At 39.8% G+C, this 11,204-nt stretch overlaps 1 protein-coding gene across 1 annotated transcript in view; it reads right to left on the reverse strand.

The window, feature by feature from the left end:
- The window catches only part of LOC104075661 (adenylate cyclase type 8-like), a gene marked incomplete at its 3' end in the record, with an annotated part of 39,235 nt that extends 37,938 nt beyond the window's left edge, over nucleotides 1-1,297 (reverse strand). Inside the window, exon 1 of the mRNA XM_009576239.1 lies at nucleotides 1,115-1,297. Within this exon, the coding sequence (XP_009574534.1) occupies nucleotides 1,115-1,297 (183 nt within the window). The remainder of the gene's footprint in view (nucleotides 1-1,114) is intronic.
- Nucleotides 1,298-11,204: the final 9,907 nt, after the last annotated feature.

Below are 11,204 nucleotides of genomic sequence, written 5' to 3' on the forward strand. Positions count from 1 at the left end.
TTCCAGGATGACTCATTTGGCTTGTGGCCCACTTCACCTCTTTTTTGAAGATACCCCCAGGACAGATTGTGGGCTGAACTGTTCTGCTGACCCAGAGCTGACCGTTCTTTTTCCCAAAGGCCTTGTACAACCCCCCTCTCCCATAATGGATTCACATCTGTTCACATCATACAATAAGGACTGTACAACGGAAGCTACCAGAACAGTTCATGGAATATATAGCCTTCTCCCACACCCAAAGGCATGTGGGAGTAGGGAGAATGGGTTTTTCTGCAGATGACAGCCTGCTCCTGGCCATCTTTTAGGCCCTAAGGGAGCATATAGGCTTTCACTCATTCATTGTATGGACATTCATGGCAGAGTGCCTGTCGAGAAAGAAGAAACTAATTTATTGGGATGTTTGCGTAGGGTGATGCTTGCATACAGTCTCAAATCTCCCAAAACGGACAGTTGGTTGCTGGTGGTGGAGGGAGTCTCCATTGCAAGGGTCCTCATGTCAGTGTCTTCAGCTAGGTCAGCAGAGACTCCTCACATGAATGTTCTGCTCAGTTCTTATAACCTGGATGGCCCATGATCCCATGTGACAACCCCAGTCCTGCATAATTCATCACTATTGGTATATTTTAACCACATACTAAGCATTTCTTAAATATCTGAACTACCTACAAAAGACTAGTTCCATAGACCATTTCTGCACAGACAGTTTCTATTAAGTATTTACAAATGTCTTATCTACGCACAATTTAATCACTTAAATCACCTAGAAAAGGTCCTGGATACTCCACCCAGAGTATTAATTAACACACTTAAATATGTAAATGGGACTAGACAAAGCAGGAGTTGCATCTGGGAGTTTCTAGACCTGCCCAAACTTCCCAGCTCCTGTAAGAGTCTGTCAATGTTTAATTGTGAAGGTTCAGCCAATCTCCTGCTTTCAGGGTGGTTTCAAGTTAGTCCATTGTGTCCAACCAGTCTGTTATCTCATCTATACAGATGACTAGCCAAGAAGCTGCTGGATTACACAGAGAACTGGCGACGTAAGTCTACTGTGTGAGCGCACACACACGCCTCCGGTGCTAGACCACAATTATGAAAATTAATTCTTTAATTATACTTGTACTTTGAGTCCCTTAGCTCTTTCCACACATGTAGACGTGTTATACAGTTCTTCTGAGAAGGGCTGACTCTTCTGCTCGTGTGCAATAGGTCCAGTCATGTGCTCTGCCTCTGGAGGAAGGTGCATGAGCTCCCTGAGCTGGCATTTGCAGACTGTGCATTCAGGACTCAGGGGTAGCATGTCTCTTGACTGACTGATTTAGGTAAGGAAGAATGCAAATTAATTTAAATAAAGCCATTCAAACTGGCCCTCTCTACTAGGAAGACTGGAGAATATATTCAGCATTTCTAATGAGCTTTGTCTGTGTCTCAGGAACACTCAGGAAGAATAAACATTTGAGAAAAGTTGAAGTGACATATAATTATATACATGCACATGTTTATAAATAACGCATATTATTAATGTATATTAGTAGATTATCAGCGTATATTAGTTTATTACTAGTGTGTATATACAGTACATCAGTGCATATTAGTGTACATATATGTATAGTATTAGTGTATAAGTATATATATACATATACACAAAAGTGTTGTTTTCCAGCCCCTGTCATAATGTAACGACTAACCACATTTAAGCAGGGCCAGGCAAGCCCTCAAAAGATTATGGAATTCTTTCATGAAAGCCCTAAATCATTCCCTGAGAGATTTTACAATGTCCCCGTTTCAGTGGCTCATCAGTTTGACAGCTTTGGCAGATTTTGCAAGTATCCCACCCAAATGTGTTTCTCTGCAAATTAAGCTTTCTTTTTATCCTTTCAAAGTGGGTATGGATAATCATTGATTGCCTTCTTTGTAACAATCTTTCTGTACTGAAATACTGTTATTGTGTCCTCTTGCCCTCAGTCTTTCTTTTCTAGATTAACCAGATTTGTCCAGTATTGGAATGTATCACTTCAAATCACTCTGAGGTAAAGCTAGCAGTTTTTCACTGAACTGGCTCCAAATTATTAACCATCTTTTGCTTTACAGGATTGCAAAGAGTGAAATTTTATTGAACTAAAGAAGAGAATGTCAGTTCTGTAAGCTGCTTATCACCAAATTTCAGATGACATTTTGGGGAATAGAATAGATCTAGGGAAAACCTGATGTGAACTTCCAAATCAGGCACGTATGGAGAATGTAAAGAGGTAGAAGACACTGATGAAGAAAGTCCTCCCAGGCAATGCCCACAGAGGAAATAGAGTGCAGTGTGAATCTCTTCCTGTATTTTAAAGTTTAGTGATACTACTGAGGAGAAAGCACTTACATAGTACCAAGCCAGATGGGGGGGTGGAGGTGGTTTCCGGACCAACTCTTCCCTTTTGTACTTAGGAAAGGCAGCTATTTCCATAAAACCTTTCTCCATCCCACTCCACCCCACCCATCACACTTTAAGAAAGTTTGCAAGTTTGGGAATTGAGATCAATGTTGAACCTAGACATGAAGTGGGAGCAAAAAGTTGTCAAGAAATCAGTTTCAGAAAAGAAAATATCCAAAGGTTTCAAAATCTCTTTACTGAAAATATGAATATGGAATAAAATAAGCAATTCAAAATAATGTCACATAAATATTTCATGAGAAAAATCATGAGTCCTGGAAATAGCCTTATAAGTTTTAAGATGTTCAGAAATTCTAATAGATTGCAGTTCTTTAGGGCTCAGTCTTACTCAAGCTTTTAAACTGTAAGGAAACAAATGCTTCGTTACCACTATTGTCAAGAAATTCTTAACTGAGAAGGAGCTGCAAAGTAGGACATAAGCTCAATTCCAGAGGAGCCCTGATGGAGGACAGAGCCCATCTTATAAAATCTAATTACCAGTATGAAGCTAAGTTATCACATGGTAAATAGATATGTTTTGTTTATGACCATTTCTAGGCAGGCTTGATCCAAATCTTAACATTAATTTCTGGGTTTTTTTGGTCAGCTAAGCCAGCCTGGTTTTCCTTTGTGTCCTGTTCTAGCCAGTCAGGTGAAAAATTCATTCTTGCCATCACTTCTTGGTAATGGCCATTTTCTTTGGTTCGTATTGCTTTAACTTGGGCTGAAGACCCTAACTTATACAGCATTTGCATTTTCTATGCATATTTCTTACTTATTCCTTACATTAGGAGCAGTCTTTCCTTCTGTTTGTACCTCACTTCTCAGACATCAGAAGAGTTTTGGTCTCCTAAAGGTTTATTTTGGTCACACTCAGGAGAAATAGGATAATTTTAGGTTGGTTTAGAAGAATATGGTTAATTCTTGAACCAGCTGTAAGGAGAACTCCATCCCTACTGAGTACCACAGAGTAAATACAAGTGAAAATAGACTCCACAGGCAATACAATGCTTCTTGGCATTGAAATCCTAAATCTTACAAAAGCGAAGGGGTTTGATTCTTAGCTTTCATGTTCTCCTATCACCATAATGGTATCTTGGCATCTAGCTCGGCACTGCTTAGCTTTCTTTCTGTCTGCAGTTGCTTACCCCCATGGTTGTTTAAGCACGCTCCAGTGAGTCGATATTTAAGGATGAAGACTGGGCCACTCTTCACAAGTACCAAAGTGCATAGCACCCAGGAGTCCTGGCTTCAGTTCCTCCCTGTACTATCAGTTTTCTTGTGGAAGATTAAACATGTTATATACACTTTCTGTTTTCTGCCAGAGAAACAGATGTTGAGGTTGTTGTGAGGCAACTTGATATTAGGAGGATATAACATGAACTAATATTACCCAGGCTGAGGGGTATGTCCTGAGGGGACAAAGCTATTCAGAGAGAACAAGCCAAAGCAAAGAGGGATGATAGGTGGAATGAGAGAGAAAGGTAAAACAATCATGAAAATGCTGTTTTTGATGCCAGCAGGATTAGATGTTGTGGATGAAATGTAGCCATAGATGAAAAAATGAAGGAACCCCTCCCCAGCATTCGTAGGAGGCAATATTGTTTCTAACTTACAACGTTTACAGTGAAGATCATGAAGGATTCCCATTCTGAACAGTCTTAGTGAGTAGTTAGTAAACAATCCTCAGCTACGATGAAAACTCATTGTGGATAAACACCTTCATTTGTCTAGATGGCAGCCCCAGCTGAGGAGAACTGTACGATTACTTGAGAAGGCAAAGCACACACTGCTAATAGCTTCCGCTGGAGTGGAGGTGTGTGACGCTCCACTCTGAGATGGCAGCTTGCTCCTGGGCTCCTGCCTGCATAACATGCTAACACGGAAGATAAGAGAACCGAGACTCTACCAATCTTTAATCCACCTGTTCTACAAACCTTCACTAAATCAAGGGCTGCCTTCAGAAGGGAGAGAAAAAAAATGGTGTGAGGCAGTGATAGCTGATATCGAGTAGTGAGCTATCATGCAGTGACCTCATCCTTTATTCTGGTAAAAAGCCCAGATCAGACCTTCTGTTTCCCCATACAGGTTGTACTAATTTTAGCACATCTGCACTGTCTTGATTTTTTCCACCCTTCTCACCTGGGAATTCTGCTATCCTCCACGCTTCTTCTGAGGTGGTGCTTGTGATAGCAAGAAGAAAACCATTCCCTCAGGAGGTCCTTTACACTCCTGCAAAACCAGGTTTTCACAGGAATGTCTAGCCCTAAGGTAGCTTCACTCTCAAGCAAATGTCCCATGGCATCTTAAGATGGCGTGTTTGGGAACAGCTGCTGATTGATATTCCAGGAACCAGAAATATTTTTGATACTTTGTGTCCTTCAGCTTCCTATAACAGAAGGCACTTAGGCTATAAATTCTCTTATTCTTTCACTATTAAGATACATTGCTCAATATGACCATATAATAAATCCACCCTCTGAATAAATCAGATCAGTCTTTCAGGGAGCCATATGATTAAAGTTTTCGATGAGTTCCTGTGAAGATACTTTCACAAAAGCACCAAATCTTTTTACTGTAAAAAGAAATATCTTATTTCCTACCTTATCCTTGTAGGAAGACAAATAGGAATACAAATGCAAAAAGAAAATAAGATAAAAGAAAGCAAGCAAACAGAAATCCTGGTTAGTATTGAACTGCTTATGAAATCTGTGATAAGAGAACATAAAAAAGGCCATTTCTTCATAGACATATGGCTAAAATGGAGAATGTATTTTTTTCACAACAGGAAAAGCTTACATTCCTTGTTTGCATTCACCTAAGATGGTATCAAGCAATGGCTTTAGCATGTTTATTTAAAATAAAACATAGTTCACTTGGCACATGTTCACTAAGCCAAGGAAAATGTGCCCGGCACATTTGATATCTTAACCTTCATGCTACTCATTAAGGTAAGTTAAATGTTCTTGGCTGCACATAAGATCTGGCAATGATCCATAAAAACAGAGGTTAATTAGCGTGCCTCTGCTGCAGTCCTCCTCTATTAATGCTGTAGCATGTGAAGAGCTTTTGTCAGGATCACAGCTGAAAGCACATATGCAGCTTATGTCACTATTCTGTATTATGTATGTCATGCTATGGAGGAACTATGACAAGAAAAATAACGTGTAAGTGTGTTTGCATTCACCTAGTGCTGAAACAGTCAAAGGACAGAAAATTCTTCCCTCTATGAGCACCAACTGTCCTTTGCTGTTCCAAACTGCTCTTACACCACGCCAGACTGACAGGGGGGTGGGGATGCTGAATCAGGCCCCTTCCCAGATATTGAGCACTGAGAGACAGACTCTAGTGTAGATCATGTCCATCCTTTCTTTTCCTACAGTTGATGCTAATGTTCTATGGACCAGGATGTGCCCCTCCTGACAGGCCTTTCACATCACTTTACTTCAATCCAGCAGTTAAAAAAGGTTTTCAGTTATCCAAGAATGAGTGTCAGGTCAGCGTCCCCTTCTTATAAAGATCCTTGCCACATAACTCCCCTTTAAACTAGTTAAATATTATTATTCCCCTTTCACAGATTTAGATACTGTGGCACAGCACAGTGCAAATGTGTGGAGGTCATGTGCAAAAGAGCAGTAGCAAATCACAGAGAAGAAAATTGCAATTTTTTTTATAGTCTTCTGTACCTTACTATTTACATGATTATAGAGTCCTCATCTTTCTAGTCAGTCTCTCCTGGAAGGGATTTTCAGAGAGGGAGGGAAAGACATGAGAAAAAAAAATCTTCTCTTTTTCAGAGAAAGGCCTAATAAAGAAGTGTCATGAACTCTAGGGTGAAGGAAACTACATTATCCAGCTTTGTTGAAAGCTTGCTAGTTGAGCAATTGGCTAAGTGGAGACAATTCAAAGGTGAGCAGCAGCAGTGGTAAGTGGTTTGAAAAGGAACAGAGATATATTTGTTCAAGAGAAAAGACAGAAGAAAGAAGATAGCAACAAAAGGATAAAAGAGCTGGTGATCTATTCTCCTATTAACCATTCATGGCATGAATCAGCCCTCGTCTTTAAGACGGAGCAGTCAGAGTTTAGAGTAAATAAATGAAAAAAGAACCTTTAACCCAAAGAATAACCAAGTAAAAGAAAAAAGACCAGTAGAAATCTCTAAATGTAACACACTGATGGTAGAATTCAGGTCTTTTGGTGACTACAATTTCATGGCACGAATCAGCCCTCGTCTTTAAGTCAGAGTTTAGAGTAAATAAATGAAAAAAGAACCTTTAACCCAAAGAATAACCAAGTAAAAGAAAAAAGACCAGTAGAAATCTCTAAATGTAACACACTGATGGTAGAATTCAGGTCTTTTGGTGACTACAATGTAGGTATGCCTAAGCTTCCATTTTATCCAGTGAATCTGGAGAGATACTTAACAGATCAGGTATAAATAACTACTCTGGTGTCACTACAGGTTTCTCTGGGCTCCATTGTCTGTATTGACTAGATCTCAGCTAACTCTAGCAGGAGCTCAGAGGTGTAAAGAGCATGTAGTCACCTAGTTTAGGAGGTGTCTAAATATGGAGCTGACTCCTACCCAATCTACTCCTTCAGGAAAATTTAGGAACAGTGAAATAAATCCTGCAGTGATGAAGCAAATTGCCTTCATGAGTCACATATGTCTGTTTAAAGTCCCAAGACTGTAACACTGATACTTTCTCTAATGCCCACTTTTTGTTTTACGCATCTGCAATAGTAATTCGTTGTTGAACAACTTCTCTGTGGTCTGTGTGCACTGACCCTTTGTGTGCCTCATACTGAAATCAGGGAGTATCAGCAGTGCTTACAACTGCACAAATATAGCTAGGCACATTCATGGAAAAGTGGGACATGTCCCTGTTGAGTAAATAACAACCTTTGGAACAATTTTTGAGAAGAGTCAATTAACCAGTGCACAAGGTCTCAGTCTCGTGAATGAAAACTGAACTGGAGACCTTTCCACTGGTGCTGATCAAAGAAAACAAAATACTGACAAGCACAAAACATCAACAAGCGGTCTGGGGCTTGCAGGAGGTTGCCAAGAGGAAGGTCAAACTCCCGAAGGTTTCACTGCAGATCATGTGAGGGCGTCACCCCTGCAGGGTCTGTGTCTGCATAAGCTCCCTGCACCAACTCCCCTCAGATGGTACACAGCAAATGACGAAACGCTGCTATACTGCCCTGGGATGTTCCTTTGTTTCTCAACATCTTCATGAGGGTTGGCTTTGCCGAGGGATGAAAAGCCCCTCTTGAATGACAGTTCAATTCAGGTTTTGTTCTTCCTCCTCTACACATACTTTCAGATGGCTGAACCTACATATATCTTGTGGGAGGAAGTCTTTGGATTGCATAACAAGTTGTTTATGGCTGTTCCCAAAACAGTTCTGTAAGACTGGAGTGGGCATACCCCAGAAATGTTTCACTTGGTAGACTCTAGAGAAACTGCTCCACACTTCCCATCTTGATTTTTAAGAATCATTTTGCCAAGCTTGGCTTTAACAGCATTTATAATTAATATCATAGAGGCTTTATTGTCTTAAGCACTGAACTTAATAGGATGAGAAAAGGGCTGTTCAGAGCAGTGGTTTTAGCCTTTCCGGAGCACGTGAGCTTATGTCACATTAAGTAGATAAAAATGGTATTGTTTTCTATTGAAAAACTGACCATGTTCAGAATAGATGTAATTGTTGTAGATGCCACTCTAGAAAATGGGAATTAGCACCTCTCATTATGATGAACAGCTCTGAAGAGAAATTCCTTCATTCTTACTTAGTGCACAATGGACAGTCTATTTGCAGCTGTTGTTTCTTGTGCATTATTGAGACAATGGCAAGTAATTAAAAAATACGGAAGGAACTGCAATATCTAACATGTTCAGACTTGTGGCATTATGAAGTTGCCTGTTAGTTTTTACTACTTACTGCTGCAGTATGCGATATGAGCTATATCAACTTTCTTTTATTTGAATTCAGGCAATTACCATTCCCACTCACCCCATCCTTGGCTGCGTGTGCTATTTAGGCATCTGCTGTTCTCAAAGAGAAACAAGGCCAGATCACACAGGTGGTTTTGGAATCTCCCTTTGTTTAGCTGTTGGCTATGAAACATAACTAGGGTCTCATCCAAACTGATAACCCAGTGTTTATGAGTCATGACTTTTTACAATAGTGCCTAATTAATTGTTAACTGAGAAGTAATATAAAGTTTGTGGTAATGTGAGGAGGAACAAGCTTCTTCCACACACTTCTTGTAGAAAGGACATTTTATCCAATTGTTTTCTCAATACTGTTGTCCAGAACATCATGAGACAATGTAGATATGTAGCACATGCTGAAGGGAAGGACTGCAAGATACTGCTGGTCCTTTGCTTTGTTTGGGTAATGAATGGTTTGAAGATTCAAGTACCTGAAGCCACATAACAAAATCTTGGCAGGGCTTGATGATTACCAGTCTATTGCCAGGTGTCAAAGGAGGTGCCTTCCTCACGAGCCAGTTGGCTATGTAAGAATATTGCAATCTTAGTGCCTGTTTGCCCTGTGTTCCCTGAGCAGTAGAAGGCTGATTCTACGGCTGCCAGTTTGTATTTTCATGCCTTCCCAGTATCATTTTGGCTTCATAAACACTTAGCTCATCTTGTAGCATGCTTGGAAGCCGTGGAACAACCCTCCCTGTCGATTTTTTTGACGTGGTAGCTGTTACTGCTGCTGCGTGTATCTTTTAAGCGAAAAATTGTATTCCTCCATAAAATACTTACAAAAATATTCATAAAATTACTTTTAAAAGTAACATGATTAATCTTGAAACTAAGCGCAGCCGATGCTTACACTGTACGGAATGGGCACAACAAATCAGCTCACCGTAAGGCCACGTGAGCACCACTAACTTGCACGGGAGTGGGTGGGAGCACATGTCTGGGGATAAGAGCGGCAGGCAGCAAGTCTGCGTTCCTTGACAGCAGTGGCCAGCTGTTAGATCTGCTAGGCTACATCATGAAACAATCTCCTGACACTGCTTTGTCATTTAGCTTAGGCAATGGGAACTACAGGTCTCAAATTCAGTGCCAGTGTCTATATTGAGTAGGAGCAATAGTTAATAATCCCAGATCCTCTGGATCCTAACACATGATTTTTTACCTCCTGAATGAAGAGCACGTTAGACTTACTTACATTCCATTGTGAAACCCAACCATGTAACAAAGACATGCAGTGAAAAGCAGGAGTTACAAAACAATTTGTATTACGACCCTGTCTTGTTTACATGAACATTTATGCTTACAAGTGATACTGTCCAACCCCACAGTGATCCACTAGACTTATCTAGTACATGGAAAGGCAAATTTTATAGTTTTGTAATTTTGTTTCTTCCAAATCTCATTATTATCTTTTTTTTATTTATTCTGTATTAAACGAATGTAGAGAAGAAAGATGTCCAGAAGAAAAACATTTATATGGAAATAAGACAAATATCTCAACAAAAAGCATTGTACTGTCTTCTAGTGTACTGGCTTCAATAAATTCCAGTTAGTTTGGACAGGAAGGATGGAGCCATACCTTAAGAACAGGAGAAAGATAGACACATCTACTGGAGACTGATTCCATAATGGCATAACCTTAAGCCATTCCTTATTTTACAGGAATAGAAAATGAGAGCAAAACAGCTCCTACAATTCAATTTTATTCTAAAATATCAGAACGGCCCCATCAGAATGACTTTAATGCCTGTAGTGCTATGCCCCGGTACACTTTCACTTCTCTAGGACTGCTTTGGCTCGTCTGCTGTTGAATCTTCATGTAATTGTATTGCACTGTTTCTACTTTCTATTAATTTAGATGTTTCTTTTTCCATTTTGTTACTTTTTTGCTGTTTCAGAAATTACTAGGCAACTTCAGCAAAACATACATTTCTCAACATTACTAGTTATTGCAGCTAATGACATGGAAAATGGCAGGAAGCAAGCTCACATGTCATTTATTTTTCAGCTTCATATGACTAAATCACTGAGAACAAAATGTAAAAGAGCTGGGATGTCATCTATTCTGGTCAAAACAAGGAATACACCTTGTCAGAGACTTACAAGACTCCAATACTAATCAGCACAAGCTGGATAAAACTTCCCCTGGGAAGTTCCTATAGGTGGGAGTAATGGTGGCTTCCTGAAAATCAAATCCCTTTTAATAGGCTTGTAGGTGGGTACTTAAATACTGATGGTATCAAAGACCTTCAGCCTTTTCATAAATGTTAATCCAAAAATTTTATATTACCTTAAATTATCTCAGCAATGGCATCAGTGACTTGACTCTGGCTAGCTTAGAATTGGCACTGCTCATGGTCAGATAATTTAAAACCATTATCTGGACCACAGAGTCTCTTTATTAATTGTGAAGCTTGTAAGGACATTTTTAGAGTCCTCCTACAGTCATTTCAGGGTACAAAGGAAAGTCAGTATAAACTTTCCTTAGTACCCTAAAAATTCTGATCCTGAACAAGAAAGAAAAATTACCTTAAAATGAGTAAGTATGTTCAGAGCTCAGGACAGGTACTAGCCTGATGAATTTGGACCCTGGAGTTCTTTATTTAAGCAGAGATGACTGTACTGCAGACCAGCTGGCAGAAGTGTTTCATCACTGTAGGAGGCTGAAACTATTTCATTCCCCTTACTCATTTCATCTTTCTCCACTTCCCTGAGACAATCAGCAAGGGTCGCTAGTCAGTGGCAGCTGTGATAATGTGTTGTTTTGTTTTTTTTTTTTTTATTAGAGAC

The sequence above is a fragment of the Fulmarus glacialis genome, unplaced genomic scaffold (assembly GCF_000690835.1).
Source record: "Fulmarus glacialis isolate BGI_N327 unplaced genomic scaffold, ASM69083v1 scaffold22044, whole genome shotgun sequence".
Lineage (NCBI taxonomy): Eukaryota > Metazoa > Chordata > Aves > Procellariiformes > Procellariidae > Fulmarus > Fulmarus glacialis.